Source organism: Stegodyphus dumicola, chromosome 3 (genome assembly GCF_044657685.1).
Source record: "Stegodyphus dumicola isolate Sdum_Otavi_A_Nest chromosome 3, ASM4465768v1".
Classification (NCBI taxonomy): domain Eukaryota; kingdom Metazoa; phylum Arthropoda; class Arachnida; order Araneae; family Eresidae; genus Stegodyphus; species Stegodyphus dumicola.
In genome coordinates, this window is record NC_140770.1 from 15706387 (window position 1) to 15726933 (window position 20547).

Consider the following 20547-nt stretch of genomic DNA (forward strand, 5'->3'; position numbering starts at 1 on the left):
TCTTTTTGTTCCTAAGTATCAAAAGAACCCTGAAAGAAACTCAGCATGGGACACTGGAAGTGGTAAAAGCAGCCTCGATGACCTCACTAAAGGAGCTTCCTGTTGATGACTTCCAGAGCAGCTTCAGTTGGAATTGGAATGGGTGAAGTGTTGGCAACACAGCATCAAAGCAGGGGAAGAATATTTTGAAAAGATTGTAAACTAATATTGAATACATGATTTAAAAAAAATCATTCTGGCAACTTTTGGGACAAACCCTGTATTAAAAGGAGCTATCGCTGAAAATTCATGTTATGTAGTTCAGGAACTATCAGATAATCTAAATATACCAAAAATGTACAGTACATGATCATTTGAAGAAGATTCGATATGAAGCTGCTACAATGTATAGATACCTCATACTCTAGCACAGCAGAATATACTTTGCTTGAGTTTGGGCATGTGATACTTTTCTGAAAAACAAAAAAAAAGAAAAGCTTTTTTGAAATGGCTCATTGCCAGAGATAAATAAATACCATACAAAAATATTACAATAAAAAGATCATCATGGGGTAAGCCAGGAAAACTTCCTTTAGCACCATCAAGAATGGACTGCATCCCAAAAAGGAATGCTTTGCATATGATGGGACAATAAAAGAACTGCAAACTAAAAATTGTCACTGAATTGCACAATAAATTGCATAAAATACTGTTCCCAAATGACAGTTTTAAAAACAGAATTGAAACAAAGCACTCAGAACTGGCCAATTTTTGAGCTGCTCTCATCCAGCATGTACTTGACCGCCATTTCAATGAATATTAATATGCACAGTATAGTTTAGATTTTTGTGTCGCCTCTCATATTCACTAGACCTTGCCTGTCAGATTTTCATCTCTTCAGGTCACTTCAAAATTCTCTGAACGATTACAAAGTTCACTTTTTTAAAGAATGTCAAAGTCACAGAAAAATTCATAGAACAAAAAAGTGCTTATGTGCTTCAATGAAATTTGCTTACGTTTTTTTGTACTGCTTCATTTGTATTTATCAAAAAAACCACAGAACTTTTTGCACAATGCATTTTTTATATTGGATACTGTTGCTGATCAATGCAGAACTAAATTTTGAAGAACGTGAAACCTGATTATAAATAAATGTAAAATGCAATAAAATAATTTCAAATATATATGAAACAAAAGCAAACACACAAGCAAAGACAGCCAGCCAAAAAACTTATTTAATAAAAGCAACAAATCTTAAATGACTATTACTAATAATAAATCAATAAATTAAAAGAATTGCTTAGCTAAAGTTATTTCGTCAAAGAAACTAATTTATGATTCATTAATTGATCATTTATCATTGATTCATTAATTAATCAGTGATTTAATTTCCTTCCAAGATCATATGGTTTGCTTCTGAAACTATCATAAAAAGTAGTAAACTTTATGTGGTTTCTCTAATAATCTTATGATTTAGAAAAGAAATTTAATTACATGTAATACAAAAAGAATCAAAATAAATACCCATTATCATAAAGTTACTCTACCCCCTAATAGGTTTAATCCTGAGTGGCATGACTGCCTTCATCCAGTCATGAGATTTTTTTTTTTTTTTTTTTTTTTGTCTCTTGGCATATATTAATTTATAATTTAAGATATTTTGCTTTCTTGCTTTTCTTCTATCATCTTAATGAATGGAAGTTTATGAAAACAAGATTAAAATATGCAATTATACAAATTTAACTGTTAAATGCAGTTTCAATACAGGTCTTCATGAGCTGATCAAAAAACCCATGTGGCTCAGAGGGTTAAAGAAAATATTTAATGAAAAACTAATGGAGCGAAGTTGGATCAAAAGTAATTGAGCAAAGATGAACATCATTGAAAGTTGGAATCATACAGTAAACTGAAGATATCTGTGAGTAATTAAAATAATTTAAAGTAAAACTATATAGCAAAAAATAACAGGAAAAAAAACAAATTATTTTATTAATTGTTTTGATATTCTTTTTATATCAAAATCAAATGGTTTGCTCTTATTATGCTTATTTTTACATACCTGTTTAGTTTTATTTAATTCTAACTGGAAATACATTATTGGTTATTCCAGACATTGTTATTTGTTACTTTTGTAACTACTATTCATTATTCATTTATTCCTTCATTATCTGAAACATTACTGTGAATAACTTTATTAATTTCTCTCTTTCTATCTGTCTATATATAATATATATATATATATATATATATATACAGACACACACAGTCTCAAAATATGTACACACATTTTAAAAAAAGAAAATTCTTTATTGCATGTTAATACTGAACTTAATTATAGGTTAATATAATTATACATATCATAGGTTAAGTTAGATTTAATACAATCTTCCTGCACTTGTATCTGTACAGTTACTTAAAGTGTTCAGCATGCCAAAATGGTAGCCATTAGTGGACAGACAGATAGCACATGCAAAATGGCAAATGGTTGCTTGCACAATATTGGCCAATGTGCCAATAAGGATCGTTGCACATGCTGCTGTAATTTCTCGATGGCAGGGGTAGCTGTGCTCCCTCGAGGAGGGGCTGGATCAGATTTCCGGAACCATTTATTGGGAGGAGACCCAGGATTTGATCTGGATCCTCCGAGTGGGTATAGCTACGAGGGAGTGATGCACAATATATAGCCTGTCGCTGTCCAAATGTGACATAGGCCTCTTCATGGTGCCTCTGGTAACCAGCTTTGTCAGGGCTAACTATGTTCGAATGACCACACCTGGGGGGTCAACTGGTACTGGCAATCCCAGCAGACTAACTAGATCAATATGTAGACAGCCTTGACTTCTGGGGTAAATAAACTGTTATTACAGTTACTAGAACCGATGTTTATTCAGTGGTAGGTTTAGGCTCAGCAGGGACTGTCTTGTCTGCCCCTTGGTTGTGGGGACGTTATATGATCAGATATAGAAGGTTGTCCTTGGGGGATGGGATCCCCTTGATCAACACTGGGGGATAGTCAATGTCTAACTGTGACCATGTTCTATGTGAAACATTTAATTCCCCCTGGGTTGACCAGAGCAGGTGGCACCTTCTCAGGTGGCCTCCAGGAATTGGAGTGTTTCAACCATATTAAGGCTGCCTTGAGCATGCCAGGTCTGGGAGCCTCCTCCTTTTGGTGCATTGTAATTTTTCAATGAAGGAGCTCCATCTAAATAAATTTTCTGCACTATCTTTTTTGTGTGTGGATGTTCTTTGAGGTCCCGTAAAGTCATTTTGATTTACTGTCATACATCGTGTGCCACAAATCCGTAATCAGAGTATCTACCTGTATTAAGCAAACTCCATACTACATAATGTAATGATAATTCAATTTAAATTTGAAACCAGTACACAAATACCATGATACATCTGTCAGAGTGGTGTTCATACATTTTTCTGATGGGCCCTGTGTATGTGTGTGTATATATATATATATAGTATCACAAAATTCATATTTAAAAACATACTTATTCAAAGTATTTTTGCATAATATGCTGCTGAAAATTTATCAGTATCGATAAAAAGTAAGAAATTTAAAACCTATTTTACCCAAATACACAAAAAAGTAAAATTCAATACCAATAAATTTCAAAATATTCAAAGTAAGAACTAAAGAAATGTGAAATTAAAACCTAAAAATTATAAAAACCTGAAAATATATACCAAAACCATAAAGACAAATACAGAAGAGGAACTCAATTAAAGCTGATGTAATGTTATCAAGAGGAGGATACATCGGACCGAATTACGATCCCCCTTGTACTGAAAATCTTTGCGTTTCCGTATTCAAAACTAGCTGATGAACTATTGTAAAAGTTTTTTTTTTTTTAATTAACAGTTTATACAAAAATTTTTTGAAGTCCTCCTTGACACAAGGTAAATTCAATGTCAATTCAAGTAAAAGAATAAAATTAGACTTTTTCACTGAATTTAAAATTGAAATAAAAAGTAAACTGAGAACATGAATAAAAACTTACTTAGAGGATGAAGTAGTAATCCATTAGTGAAAAATAGTAAACACAACCAATTGAAGAAAATTCCAAATTTGAATAAATTAAATAGTTAAGCAATTTTTACACTAAGTAAGATTAAAATCAAGAAAATTGAAATTCAAATGTAGAAACAGAAATAGAATCTACAGGAAATGTAGCAAGAACATTATAATCAAAGAACAAATTTCGAAACAATGAAAAGAACAATTAGATTCAAAATAAATACCAAAGGTTGCCAGTTTGGCTTCATTAGCAAAATTTCTCTAATTCTTATTTTGAATATTTATAGGATACTTTGAAATTTATTGGTATTGAATTTCACTTTTTTGGGCCTTTGTGTAAAACAGGTTCTAAATTTCTTACTTTCTGTCTAAATATAGGGTTATATAAAAAGTCTCTTTTTTTTTTTTTTTTTTTTTTTTTTTTTTTTTTTGATACAACAAAAATTTTCTTTATTAAAAATCAATTTTAATCAACTACATATTGACCATTATTATCTATGATCGTTGGCCATTTTTCAGGTAGCTGTTCATAATTCCACCGGTGTAGAACTGCTGTGGTTTATCGTCAAGGATCTTGGTCAAGTGATTTTCAGCTGTGCTTCGGTCGGCCAATTTTTTACCATCAATTGAGTTTTGCAGAGACCGAAACAAATGGTAGTCAGATGGTGCAAAGTCGGGCTATAAGGTGGGTGCAACAAAACCCAACCAAGTTCCATCACTTTGTTGTTATCAAAAATGTGTGTAGCCATGCATTGCCATGATGGAACACAACTCCCTTTCTGTTGGCTATTCTGTCCCCCTTTCTGGACTGCTTTGTTCAAACAGTTCAGTTGTGCACAGTACAGGGTCAAACTGATGGTTTCACTAGGTTGCAGCAGTTCAAAATGGACAATTGCCTTCCAAACTCGATGTCGAAATTTCTGGAATGGAATCGAGCAAACCACTCCTGGGTCCTTCGTTCACTCGCAGCATTCTTACCGTACACTTCACAAATTTTTTCACATGTTCTTGCAGCGTTTTTACCTTTTTTATAATGAAAAAGCATTATATAGCATATTTCTTCAGATATTTCACTCATTTTCAAATCAATATAACATTTTACATGAGCAACAAATTAGAAAACTTTCTTCATGAACAATGGAAGCTGAATATCACCTTTTAAGCACATGTTCGTTTGAGACAATCGGGTGAGTGTTGCCGGATATATAGGCATCTAGTGGCAAAAAAGCACAAAGACTTTTTATATGACCCAATATATATATATATATACTTTTACTAACTAATGGGTCTATTTTCATTTCTAAAACTTGTCTACAGCGTGCTACACATGAAGATCTTCTACCTCACTCTATACATTTCAGGCCCTTAGCTAGAAATCAATTAACTTCTATTGTTTGTAAATTTCTAGCTAATTTTTAACTCTAGCAGTATGACTCTCTTACCAAATTTTACTAAAGCAAGAATATCCTCTCGCCAACTTTTGGTAATCCATCCCTAACTTTTCCTGCCTTACAACAATAACAATTGACTCATCTTAACTTCTCCTAAACATGACAACCTTGGTCACATTTCAATGCAGTGGACAGAGTATAACTTTGCCATTTTGTACTTAGCTTCCATTACACAAATACGTAAGCTTACTTTAATTCATTTCTTTCCTTTTCAATGTATATTTAGTAGATTTTAAAATCTCTAACTAACTAAAAAATCTCTAAATCTCTTTCAATGTATATTTAGTAGATTTTAAAATCTCTAACTAACTAATTTTAAAATCTCTAACTAACAATTTTAAATATTCATTTGAGAATAGCACAAATATTTTTAATTATTTTAAAAGTTATCCCTAATTTTGCATTTGCCATGTTTTTTATCCTGTGTGTCTTTTGTAATTTGTATCATTAATTACGTGATTATGTCAGGGAATGGTCTCTTGGCAAAGATACTTCCAACTTTACTTTAATGATTTGTCTAATTTGGCTTGTATTTTGACTCTCATTGACTATAATAATTATTTTTCTTAACTTGCCCTTTGAATCAGTTTGGGCTCAATCTCTTCCTGATATGATTTTTTACAAGTGGTCTTTGCAAATATAAGTTACAAATCATAATCGCTTCTATTAATTATTGTTAGTTGAACAGGGATTAGTTTGTTTCCCTTGATAAGTCAATTAATTTCTGTTTAATGACAATAATTGATTTTAGGATTTTTCTTAAAAACTTTTATTCAACTTTTACGCTTTAATTTGATTTTTAACATTTTTATCAAGTTCTTTAATTTACTTTATTAATGCCTTTTTGTATGCTCTAGCATATACTTTAAATATTTTTACCTTACTAGCATTAAAGATTACAATTTTTCTTTTTATTCCTAGGAGATAATTTAATTATTGTTATTATATATAGAGAGAGAGACAAAAAAAGAGATAGAGATGTGTGTGTGGGTGTGTATGTATGTACATGTATATACATACACATATGTATGACATTCAGTTAGAATATGCAGATAGATTTAAGGGATTTTCAATTTAATAAATGCCTTGTTCATTAGTCATAAAGAACATAATTCATATTTTCTAAGGCACTTTAGTGATAAACATCTTACTATGCTATTAGTACAACAAATGCTGGGCAGGGGCGTAGCTAGAGGGGGGCAAGGGGGACATCTGTCCTCGGGCGCAGAATCCAAGGGGCGCCAAACTGATGTTATGACATTTTAGAATGAAATGTTTTCCATCCTTGACAAGCAGTAGGGGGCGCAAAATCTTCAGTTGTCCCTGGGTGCTGAAAACCCTAGCTACGACTCTGATGCTGGGAATCAAGATAGCGATTACATATTGCCATTTAACTGAATAAATCAAATGATGTGCTGTCCTCAGGCATTTGTAAGCAAGATATAAAACTTTAGTACAGGAGACAGCATCCTATTTTTTTGCAGTTCAAAATCAACCAAAATGTGTGCATTTAGGAAGACGTTTTGGGCCAGTGTTAGTTTAACTTTAAAACAACTTTTTTTTCGCCGAATAATAAGATAAATTTTATTGAGAAAGTAATTGCAATATGCTTAAAACATAAAAATTAAAATTCTAATTATTATAAAAACAAACATATCTGAATGAACTTAATTTTTTTCTTCAATATGAATGTCATCTTACGACAATTGAATTTTCGATAAACTGATCCTGTTCTTACTTAGAACTAATTTCATGCACGAAAATATTTCCTGGCATTTATAAGTTGAACCGAATATGAACAAAACGGAAAAGTCAATATTTTTCACTAATGAATTTATTCTTGGGCTATTGAACAAATGCTACAACTGAGAGTGAACTAAGAGAACGACTTTAGTGTTGCCAGATGTCTGTCAAGAAATTATGAATCAGTGGTGTCAAACTTGCCAATTTCTCCTTGAAATTATGCAACAATTTTTACTTTTTAAAAATGAAAATGCACATTTGTTACTATAACTTTATAATCACACAAACGTGTTATTTATTTTTTGGGGGGGGGGTTAAAAAGTCATTTCAGAATTTTATTTTTAGAATTTAAGAGGATCACTTGAAATTATCAAATGGGTCACTCGGTGACCCACGAGTCATAGTTTGCCAAGACCTGCATTAGTATATATTTGCAATCTAAGAGTAATTTTAAGTACGTCACTACAAATATCTACTCAAAAGAAGCTACTGGTGAACTAATATTATTCCAGCAAGTAATGTAATTCCTACAGAGGTAGCAAGCATCATCCATCATATAATAGTGTGTAACACAAGATGAATCAAGGTGACTCTTTTAAGATATATTTCATTCAGTAAAAAAAATTCTAAAAAATATAAGCACTATATTTTCTTTAAATTTTTTAATTCTAATTTAATTTTTTTTTAATTTTAAAAATTTAAAATTTTTTTAACTTAATACTAAATGTATATATGTTAACTCAATACTAAAGTATCAAAATTATGCAGGAAGGGGGAAGGAGGAAAGTGAAGCACAACACAATCTAAATTTAGAATCGATAGTTTCAAAACATGTAGTAACCAAATCTTATTTCAAAGAAGGGATAATCACCCCTAAAAAATGACAATTGCAATATTTTATGTTTTTATGCAGTTTCACATCCATTTGCACTAGTCATTAATATACTGCAATTTACAAAATTAGAAATTTATGGACTTTAAATTAATAAGCACAAACAGAAGAGAAAAAAATTAAAGAATTTCTCCAAACAATACCAATAGAAACTTGTCCAGACAGAATTTGACTAATTTTAAATAGAAACTATTTTGAAATTTCTTAAATTTTGCTAAAGAAATGTTTCAAAAGTAATACTCGTATTAAAAATTCTATACTTTACTTCTCTTTGTTATATCTTGATAATATTCAGTTTGGAAAGAAAATTCAATATATTAAGCAGTAAACAATATATTACTATCAAAATTTTAAAAATTATAGATCACAAATATGTGCCAGTTTTTTTTATTTGCTTTAATTTATTATTCCAAGGAAAATGAAATCTTATATTTTGTGTTTTTACTCTACACTAAAATTTTTAACAGATAATCAAAAATGTGAGTAAGACATTTTTATGTACTTTATGATGCATAATAATGAATGGCAATAATTAAATCAAAAAATACAAAACTAGAAAGCAGTATTTACCTCTTGTACATTATTTCCTTGAGCATCATTATCTAAAGCTTCTAAACTGTTTCTTACACCTAAGGTATTAACATTTGTTCTAAGCGTATTATTCCGTAACCTTTCTTTTGGAATGGCCAGACTAGATCTCATAGGAGATTTTTCATCTTTGATTTTACTTTCGGCAACCTTTTTCTTAGTGTTACCATTATGTGTTTTCCTCAGACGATATATATCACCTTGAAGCCACAGGTAAGACTGCTTCCTTAAATAAAATTTAGAATTCATTTTATCAGAACCATAAAATAAAAAAGTGTTATTATGAAACACTTTTAAAGCAAAGTTTATCAGTTTTCATGCAAAAAATATTTGCTGTTTCATAACTTATGTTTATGGTGGCATCTCTTTAATGATTATAACCCAAAAATATTTATTTTTATACCTTATTTTTTTTTTCAAGTTAAAAGCCTATTCTTTCAAAAACACTAAGTTCTAAACTTATAGGCTAATCCTAGGCAAAGTGATGCACAATTTTTCCCAATATACTAAAATATCAACTCATAAATGTGCTGGTTATACTTTTGTTAGATTAAAAAAACTATTGCTTTTATCAAATAAAATACAGGTTATCTAAAAGACTATTTCAAACACAAATGTAGGTCAGAGATAAAAAAAAAAAGTACATTTCTACTACAGTCAAAAGTCGTTAATTCAGACACCCATAATCTGGACCTCAAAGCTACAAACTTTCTGCACATGCGTCACTTTGACGCATGCGCGTAAGACCTTTATGGCTGCGAATATGCGTGTGTGCGCATGCGCAAAATATGTTTACAAATGCGCGTTTAATGTATAACGGACAGTATAAGCTAAAATGATCTAATTCAGTTAATGTTGCAGATTGCGTTGTTCCTTAATCTTCGAATTGGATCCGGCTTGTTATTTTTTGCAGACTGTTAGAGCAATTTTATAAAAGTAAGCTTGAACTTTCGATTATGTCAAATAGAATTTCTGATATATATTTATTAATATGTAAAGGATCTACAAAGCGAAAGTATGTTTCGAAGTCCATTAAATAAAAAGTGGAATTGCTGCAAAAAATGGATAAAGGATAATGGATTTGTTTATCTAACCATTCTGAAATCTGTTTATCAATTTCACGCTGCTCTGCGTGTGGGGAAAGGGGGGCACGTCGCAGCGCGCAATGAACTGGAAGTTGATCTGTCAGCACTATCCTTATCGTCAAGGCAGATGTTTTTATTTTATTTGGCTTATAATTCCTTACTAAATGTAGTATTTCATCTCGATGTACTCCATCTTTGATATGATTTAAATCAAATTCCTCGTCATTATAATTCGCTTCCGATAGCGATCTTCGAAAACTAAAGAATTTCGATTGACAAGTTAGTCGGTATTCTCGGCACAGCAATTACGGGATTTGAACAGCGGAACTCTGTAACTGAACAAGAAATTATGTCTGTTTATAGAATTAAGGAGAAAGTGTTATCACATAAAAAACGAAGCAACTTAAACAACTTACATTGAAAGAAATGTTTAATAAAGTAAACAAATAAATATTAAGCTTTTTTTTTGTAAATTTTGATACCCTTTAGATCATAATTGTTCTTTATTTCATAAATTATGGTTTCATATTTTTAATTTTATAATTTCTGCATGCCATCTTACCAGATTTAAACTGATGATCTATAATCCGGAAAAATCGATAATCCGGAATCGCCGAAGTCCCGACGAGTCCAGATTAACGACTTTTGACTGTATATGATATTATATCAAATTTAAACAAAAAAAAAGGTGAAAGGGTCTTATTAAATCAAAGACTTTCAAAATTTGGACTAAAAATGTGATCACAATAAACTTAATAAAATTGTTACATTTCTAATCCATAATATTAACATGGGTGCATGCTTTAAGTATGCATAATATGTATTTCTACAAATTTGCTGATAATTTTCAACTTAATCCTGCAGCAGTCAAGTGGAGGATTCGAGTCATGCAAGTATATTCATAAACTTTAGTATTTACAAAAGTTTGTTTTAATCGGCATCACTTTCAATATTTTTCTCTTGAAGAGCCCACTTTAGCAGGAAATTCTTAGAATTAATAAAATCACTAAGTAGTTCCTTTTTGATGAATGATAAGTATTATTCATGCAGTTAATAGCATAAGAATAGTGAGCAAGTACAGTTTTCATATTTTTGTTTTCAATCAGTTTAAAATAACTGTAATTGCTTTAAATTAATTTAAAAACAAAAATACATATAAAAATTGAAAGCAAAGAATAAAAAAAAAATCTGAATGATCTTGAAATGGATGATGAAACTAATTCAGATAAAAGAATCAGCAGCATTGAAAAACACAAATATTTTATTATTAAGAATTATCAGGACTCAGCTTATGAAGAGAAAACTTACAAAACAAAAAGGGATTACTAATTTTAGTCTTTATACTCATGATGAAAATTTCATAAATTTCACATAATAGATTTTAAAAAATTCTACTTTTCTTGCTTTAATATAAAATATATTTAGAAAAAATTATATGCACATGAGATAATTTATTTTGCCTTGTAATAACTGAACAATAAAAATAGGCTAGATGAAACTTATCATCATACAAACATTTACGCAAGTAATTTTTGTTGTGACTTCCCTAGGATAAAAGAAAAATTAGATATGTTTAAAATTTTAAAAAACTGCAAACTGCAAAACAAAATGTCATGTATCACAAAAACATTTTTTTTTAAATTAAGAAAACAGATACAAAACTGCTCATGTTACATGAAGATTTTCACAATGCTTACAGATGTAAGTAAATAACTCACAGTATAAGAAATTCAACAATAATAACATATTATCTAGGCCTGAGGAGAGGGAAAAAAAAAGATACAAACTACAAATAGTATTATAATAAAAATACTAAAATATACCATGAATAATTAAACTATGTTAATACTCCTATAAAAGAAAATAAACTAAAAATAATACAATAATAATAAAAAAGGAATATTACTTAAAATAATACTGATACAAAGAAAAAATGATACATGAACAGTACAATATAGCGATACATAAAGTAATCCCACATGTACAATACACAAAATAATACAATGACACATAAAAGATAAAAGTCCAAGCATATAAATAATAAAAATACTAAAAGTTCAAAGAACAAATAAAGTCACACAAGACTACAAAGGCCTCAGAACTCCTAATAAGATCATAGAAAACAGGAGGCCAGCAAATAGAGAGAGCCTTAACTCACTTTAAATGCACTTCTGGCAGTCGCATGGAGCCTACAATGCAATAAAATATGTTCAGCATTTTTCACAGCTTCGCCGCAAGCACAGAGTCGACTAGTAACAATAGTGAAATAAAGCAAGTCCCAAAATTCCCATAACTGGTCAAAATCTGAGTAAGTTTATAATCTGTTTGAAAATGCCTAAAATTAAGTCGTTGAAAAACACTTGGGAAAGTCTCTTTTGTCCACTGGGGCTTCAAAGAATTCAGCATTTGATGAAAACATTTAAAAAGCAGTTTTATATGTTTTCATCCAATAACACAGATCTTTCACATGTTTTAGATCAAAATAATACATTCATTCTATTAAATTAAATCCCTTTCATGCACTTGAAAAAAAAAATAAAAGAGGGAAGAAAACTATCTCTCGCAAGTAAATTAAATACTATTTCTTAAAATAAAAAGTATTTTTACTAGGAATTTTTCAAAAATCTTGTTTGTACTGTTCTTTAAATACCATATATTCTGGTATATATAATGCCCATTTTTAATACAAAAAATATGACCAAAATTTACAGTTGAGCATTAAATGCTGGACATAAAAATGATAGCTTAAAAATATAGAAAAAATTATATTTTTTACACGCATCCAAAAGCTGCTTATTTAAAAGAAACAGCACATCTTATGAAATTAAACATTTGCATTATTGGATAACATGAAGAATTCGTGATGTTCGTCTTCTATTATATCTTCCGGCATATCATCGAATTTTGTTTCATCTCACCATCATTATTATTTTGACCCATAAATAAATAATCATCTGCTCCTTGTTTCATCTTCACTATCATTATTATTTTGATCCAAAAATAAATAATTATTATCTGCTCCATCTTATACCAACACCAAGCATCCTTGCTGCAGCATAATTTCCATTTTCTCTTGCAAAATTAATGGTTTTGTATTTAAAGCCAGCACTATGTTTGTTTCTTTCTGCAAGAACCATTCTTTCTTGTAAAAGAAGCCTTAGATCAATTATATTTCAACTAAAGCAAATGTGATTTATTAAAGCCTTTGATTTTTACTTCCAAATTTTGTCTTCAAATGCACTACAGAAATAGAAAACATCTAACTCCTAATTCCACAAATTCATTCAGGTTGGAAATGCTCTACAATAGCATTCTTTTGGACATCTGAGCTGAATACAATCCACCCTCTTTGCCGGAATATTTACTCCCTCAAACATTTAACCCACATGTATAGTTTTCCCTTATCACTTGTAAATGAGGTTAATCATTGTTCGAAAATCTAGGACAAATGATCGAATAAGCAACCTCAATAGATAAGAAAGCACATGTATCTTTTAGATTTCTTCATGAAGAATTGGGTGCACGTTATATGAACATTTAAAATGTAGCTTGAAATATAGATGCAGAAGATGTGTTTTTTTGTTTGAAATCAGTACTTACTCTTCAAGCCAAAGTTGCTGGTGACCGATTATAGATCCTGGCCTACATATTCGAATCCAAGCAATGGCTTCAGCAGCAGTAAACCTATAGTGCTTCATTAAGTAACATGCAATCAATGTCCCTGTGCGACCAAGACCAGCTTTAAAAAAAGAGAAATTAAAAATTATTGAGTTATTAAAATTATTTATCATTAAAAATAACTACAGCAAATAACAAATGCCACAACATCAAAAACATTATTATGAAATCTTCATTCTATTCTTAAAATACAGAAAATAAATACCTTTACAATGTACAGCTACGGCACCTTTAGCTTTCTCGGCTATATCTAAAAATTCTCGCATTATGGCATCACTCGGTGTACTCCCATCCACAAAAAATAAATCTCTATGATCGAAGCCATTTTCTACGAATCTCTTTGCATCATAAATTTTTTTGTTCAGTCTTACTATAGTAGAAACATTGTGCTTGCGGAAGTATGGAATGTATGATTCAGGAGAATGTAATGGATAACCTGAAATAAAAAATGTTTGGATTCCCTTTATTATTATATTCCACAACAAACTGCTTTAATGATATGTAGTAAATTCTAAAATCCTTGCGATTAAAAATCGCTCAGACTCAGCTGTATCCTTTCTCAGCCCTTTTAATACACGTTAATAGATTTTACTACCTCACTTGCTCATTTATAAGCCATCTGATTGTTCAGCTTAATTTACTTTTAATAATACTAGATTTATTAATGATTTTAATCTCATTATGTTACGTACTGTTCTGTTATCAGGACCAGATTCAGAAATGCATGCATGTATGGATGTATGTGTTCATGTATGCATGTAGTACATACGTAAGCACGAATGTATGTGTGTATACATGTACACATATATACAAATACACAAATATACATATACTCAAACATTCATACATTTCTGAATCTGGTCCCAATAATAGAACAGCACCTTATATTACTCTAATAATCTGATTTTAAATTTTTGCATTAAGAAACTACAGCTAGTCTACATTTTGATAAAAAACAATCACACATGAAAATCTTGCAATTATGTGGAATATAACTGAAAGTAATCTTGAATGAAAAATACAACCAAATTCTCACACACATATACAGGCTATCAATAAGAAAAGCTCTTGCAAGTTAGTCTGCAGCTGTCTGTTGCCACAGAAACAGGCCTTGACCCACTGCCTTTAGGGGGTGTCTTGAAGACGAATGATAAACTGTTTTCTCCTCAGCCGACAGTCGTCAAAAACAAAGTAACAATAAAGCAACACTTGGTTCCCCCCTATTGGAATATACTAGTCCTGTTGCTATAGCGACTGCCACCTGTCAGACACTGTGGCTGGAGCTATTCTTCTCATAAACAGACAGTATATAGGCCTCACTATTAACTGAATTTGTATTTCAGGCATTGCTTGTAAACACGATCAAGTAATATTAAGTATTTAATATTAATCTAGAATATGTATATATTTATAGTCTTAGTGGTGTGGTGATAATTTATGCCACAATATTCCAAACTTGTCAGAAAATTCATTAAACTGGAAGCTGAAGACTTTAGTAAACCATAAAATTTGAAAAAATTTCAAAATTTTTTAATGGCAACACCGACTTTTTCCTGTGCAAATTGATCAGCACATTTAAAAACCATTAAATGGCATTGGGATAATACATGTAATTTTCATCGACATAAAACAATTAGCAAAGAAGTATATTGTAAAGAACCAGTGACAACACAAAAGAGGAGAGGTCTAAAAAACTTTTTTAATAATTTTCTCAAACATTCATTTAATACCTAATTACTAGATAGGGTTAGGGTTAGGGTTATTTCTCCCCACAAGACCATTGTGGTGAAGTTATCCCCTTAAGCAGAATAGTTTTACCAAAAAATTGATTGTTAATATTATGTAACAATATTGCTCATTTATATGCCAGTAAGAGTGGATTTTTATCGGGATTAGATTTGTCAGATTTCTGATATAAATTTGAGCAAAAATTATAATGAGAACATATACAAAAATTACCATAAGATTTTTCAATAATGAACACAAAATACTTGAAAAATAAATATCGATCATAAGATAACTTTGCTCAGTTTTTCTCTTTTCAGATATTACAGTTGATGGTGCTACACTCAAAATTGACATATGCATATTTTTACCTTTGGTTTGCCAGTCTCTTCTTACGATCAATAAAATTTATACAGAAACAATTTTTAAAAAGGGAAGGAGATGAAAATTAAAAGTAGAGAAATCAAAATGATTTACGAACTAAAAGGAGCATAAAATGGGTAGTACTTAGAATAGCGAAAGAATAATCAGGAAAAAGAGACAGTTACATATTCAAAATCAAAGAAAAGTAACATTTCTTTACTTATATAGTAAGGACTGTAACTAAGACACTGATGCTCTTAAAATATTTTTCATACAAATATAAATTATAACACAAGGTACCTCGTCAAAATAGCCCATGACTAAACAGCCCCAACAAAATTGGCCAAGACAAGTCGCAAACTAAATGGCCCCCCACAAGATAGCCTCAACAAAATAGCTCTGAAGTAATAACTAAGCCTAAATATACTACTAAACATTAGTAAAAAATTAATTTTGACAGTTAAAAATATTTATTAAAAAAAGCATTTTAAAAATTTTATATGAACATATTAATAGAAATTCTAAATATGATTTGGGAATTATCTACAAGCTTTTAAGGTTTCTGTTCCTTACCACATTATTTACAAAAATTACATTTCGAGGTTATGTGAAATTATGGTGATTTCCTATATGTTTTACCACCAATCCTCGAATTCCATATCACAGATTATGTTCTTACTGCATTAATATAAATATTAACAAGACATAGTGCACAATAAAAATTAAGCTTTATTTCAGAAATTCGCGCACACTCCCCGACAGCCGGCCTGTTTCGCTCTGCTCGCTACTCGTAAGAAACTTCTCCTCTAGGGTTGCCACACTTATCGGAGGGCGCAAGGCACGCTCCTTATCGCCATCACCACAAAATATTAAGAAGAAAGACCATATGTTCCATATTTGAATAATTTTCTACTAATGCTTCCAGGCATTGATTCAGTTGGGGATACTTAGTTTCACTAGCACCTATGTTGGAAATATCTTCAGGTAGGCATGTTAAGCAGATTTCCACTATATCTTGCTCTTTTTGGAAATGATCAGTGGATCATTAGAGGGATTGATGATGGCAATCTACAACATGCTGGAATGCCATATGCCACCCTTCTACCAAATTATTTGACCTCAGAAGACACTGACTATGCACTCATAAGCATTCCACACATGCATTGCAAATCATGGTTGTGCTCGGTGGTTGCATCTTACTTGGCCTATATACATATCTTCCCAATAATTGATAATGCGGGTCTAGTTCATTTGGGAAATTTTGTGTTAATTCTTCATATACTCTGATGATATCATGCACTCGTACAAAACTCAATGCTAACATTTTTATATAAACACACACATTTTCATTATTTACATAAGCTTCCACCAAATTCAGTTCTTGCACTTTTCGCCATAAGCATTGTCTCAGAAACACACATATGAAATGTAATTTTGTAAAGAATATGGTAAAGAATAAAAACCTTAAAGGCTTGTATAGAATTGCCAAACCACATTTAGAATTTCTATTAATATGTCCATATATAATTTTTAAAATGCATTTTTTAATAAATATTTTCAACTGCCAAAATTCATTTTTACTAATATATTTTAATGTAATTAATTTTATATAATTATATAACTAGGTTTAGCTACTACTTTGGAGCTATTTTGTCGAGCTTATATTGTCGGCGCCATTAAGTTTGGGGCTATTTTGTTGGGACTCTTTAGTCATGGGCTATTTTGGCAGGTTATAGTTTTTATACAAATAATATCATTAATCTTTCCTCAAAAATCAGTTCTTTCACTATCACCATGTTGATAATAATAATAATAATAAAAATTAAACAATTAAACAATCATAATAATCTAAAATAATTACCATTTTCTATTTTACTCTTGGGATGAGGTCCACAAAAGGCGATGAATTTATTTGGCACTATCCAGTTCAAATCACCAGACTCAACACGCTATAAAAATTTGAACTATAATTAGTTAAATCTAAAATTAGTTTTAAATACTTAAGTAAATAAACTGTGAAATATTAACTCAAGTTAAAATACAATTAAAATTGGAATAAGTAGCTGAACAAAATAATCTCCTTATATCTGCAGTTTAGTTAAATATGTGTGGAAATGCATAATAACCTCAAAGCCACAAACTTTTTTTTTGTATGCTTTAAGCATACGCGTTTAGCACAAAAAACTAAACTTGCATTGAAAGAAATGTTTAATAAAGTAAACAAATAAATATTAAGCTTTTTTTTTTTTTTTTTGTAAATTTTCCTACCCTTTAGATCATAATTGCTCTTTATTTCATAAATTACGGTTTCATATTTTTAATTGTATAATTTCTGCATGCCATCTTACCAGATTTAAATTGATTATCTATAATCTGGAAAAACCCTTAATCCAAAATTACCGAAGTCCCGACGAGTCCGGATTACGGACTTTGTACTATATATATATATATATATATACATAAATGTAAACCATGACTTTTTGCTTACTGGTTCAACAGCATAAAGAGAAATACAATGCTATTCGTAACATTAAAATCTAGTATCAGTATTATAGCACGATAATGAATTACATGGAAAAACTTTTCATTGAAGAAGCCTTCTATTTATATACATCCATCGTCAGAAAAATTCCAGGAATATTTTTTTTTTTTTTTTTAAATTCTGAGTTTGCAGTATTAATCCAACTGTCCAACTGTCTTAGTATTATCCAACTGTCAGTGAGAAATGAGCTTGCAAGCATTGCAGTTAAAGATTTCCCAGCTTGCTTCCAAGACATCCAGAAACACTGGCACTTAGGTATAGATAGCCAAGAGGCTACTTTGATAGCAGCTAGGATCATTACTTGGTAAATGCAATTTTCTATTTTTTACGACATTTTTCCTGGAACATTTCTGACAAAGGATGTAATATAACCCCTTGTCATTTAGCAAATTAATTAAGGTTATTTTACTAGGTTCTGCATTATTAAACAACTTGTTTCTGACTCACAGCAAAAGTCAATCTAATTAATAAATAGACAAAAAGTTTTTTTAAAAGCTTCATCAATGGCCATGTTAAAATTTTCATTTTGTCATCAACGATAATAGTTATTTCTAACTACCTGTCTTGTATCTGGTAGTTAGAAATGACATTCTGCTCTGGTAGCTAGAAATAACATTAATTTTGTCATCATCCCATTTTATCCCTCTATCATCTATAAAAATACATGGATTGTGCAGAATATCAACTTTCAGATATTTTCTAAGATAGCAATTAAAATTCATTTTTCCATTCTCAAAGATTCCATCTCTGACTGTCGAAAATGTTTTGCCGCATGTGGTATAATAACTGTGACTTTAAAGGAATCTAAGCTGATCTAAAAGAATCTAATCTTGATTTTGAATCATAGCCAAGTGGATATTGTAAGCGCAGTATATTTTTTGTAAAACATTGGAAAATGTGCTTGTATCTTTAATGCTTCAAATATTAGATAATTGTTGAGGATTCTCATGAACGACTGGGATTTCAGCAAAGATATTCGCCATCTGCAAATTCATTTACTAAATTGGAAGAAGAAACTTTAAGGTATGTATTCTCGGTTCCTTTATCGAACTTTTACATCTGATTTTATTCTTGGGGAATTTAATGCCTATCTTGTCAGTGTCATTAGAGATTAGCCAAAGTCAAAGAGTATTAAATTTCCACATCATGGAACATAAATCTTATGTTCAAAAAGGAGAAATAAAAAAAATCTTCAATAGCTATTGATAGCTGAAATTCTAAACACAGTTTTGACTTTGGTTCTGCAAAGATAATCCATAAAACTTTTTCAGTTAGTGACTTGGATTTTCTTGTAGCTTTTTATATTCAGAAAATTTTATTTCATTTAGTTACTAACATTAATTGCAATTCAGTTCTTCAAAGCTATTTTAGAATTCTAATATCTTAGTTTTTCACATTTAATGGCAATTTTCTAGAGCAGATTATTGCCATTCTATTTTTCTTTACAGATGTTGCTATGTTCTGCACTTTGCTTTTCTGCACTGATTGTTTTCAATATAAATACAGTCACTGTTCCTTCCATTTTGATTTATTTTTCCCTCCTCCTGAATGAGGGAGACCCATGTCTAATTGCCTTAAAAATCAATAGAGTTTTATTAATTTTTTGTACCAAATTAAAGCTACAGTTTTGATAAATTTAAAATTTTACATCAACATATTTGTCTTCCAACTTATAACAAGCATCTCTTGTAAATTCAGGTAGTTTGATATCAGCATTAAATCTCTAAGCAATCAATGGTGTGGCACAAAAGTATAAACTTCCCAAACATACCATGAGTATGGTATTTTCTTGTTTATAATATCAACATAACTCTCCTGCTTAGTACCTTGATTCTTTGTCTTCTAATATTTATACTAGCTTAATTGTCTGGACACATTTCAAGGCTGGCATATATACAGTACATATACAGTACAAACATAACATATACAGTACAAAGTCTGTATACAGTACAACAACATATACAGTACAAAGTCTTTGAACTATACAGTACAAAGTCTGTAATCCGGACTCGTCGGGACTTCGGCGATTCCGGATTAGGGGTTTTTCTGGATTATAGATTATCAATTTAAATCTGGTAAGATGGCATGCAGAAATTATGCAATTAAAAATATGAAATCGTAATTTATGAAATAAAGAATAATTATGATCTAAAGGATATCAAAATTTGCAAAAAAAAAAAAAAAGATTAATATTTATTTGTTTACTTTATTAAACATTTCTTTTAATGTAAGTTGTTTAAGATGCTTCCACAAAAAATTCAAAAAGTTTCTTTTTCTTGTGTCATATATAGTGGACTTTCCAATGCCGTACTTCTCACATAATTTTGAGATGGAGCCTTTATCCATTTTTTGCAGCAATTCCCACTTTTTGTTTAATGGACATCGAAACATGCTTTCGCTTTGTAGATTCTTTGGCAGCTCCAGAATTGGAAACCCTTTTTGACATAATCGAAAGTTTAAGCTTAATTTTT

At 30.5% G+C, this 20547-nt stretch overlaps 1 protein-coding gene across 2 annotated transcripts in view; it reads right to left on the reverse strand.

The window, feature by feature from the left end:
- Positions 1–20547, reverse strand: part of LOC118190868 (dual specificity protein phosphatase CDC14C-like) — a 405013-nt gene that overhangs the window by 40187 nt on the left and 344279 nt on the right. For both annotated transcript variants that reach the window (XM_085812594.1, XM_085812595.1), the window contains exons 8-11: positions 17396–17483; positions 13652–13882; positions 13369–13507; positions 8666–8909 (exon numbers count right to left, since the gene is read on the reverse strand). In XM_085812594.1, the coding sequence (XP_085668720.1) occupies positions 8666–8909; positions 13369–13507; positions 13652–13882; positions 17396–17483 (702 nt within the window). The remainder of the gene's footprint in view (positions 1–8665; positions 8910–13368; positions 13508–13651; positions 13883–17395; positions 17484–20547) is intronic.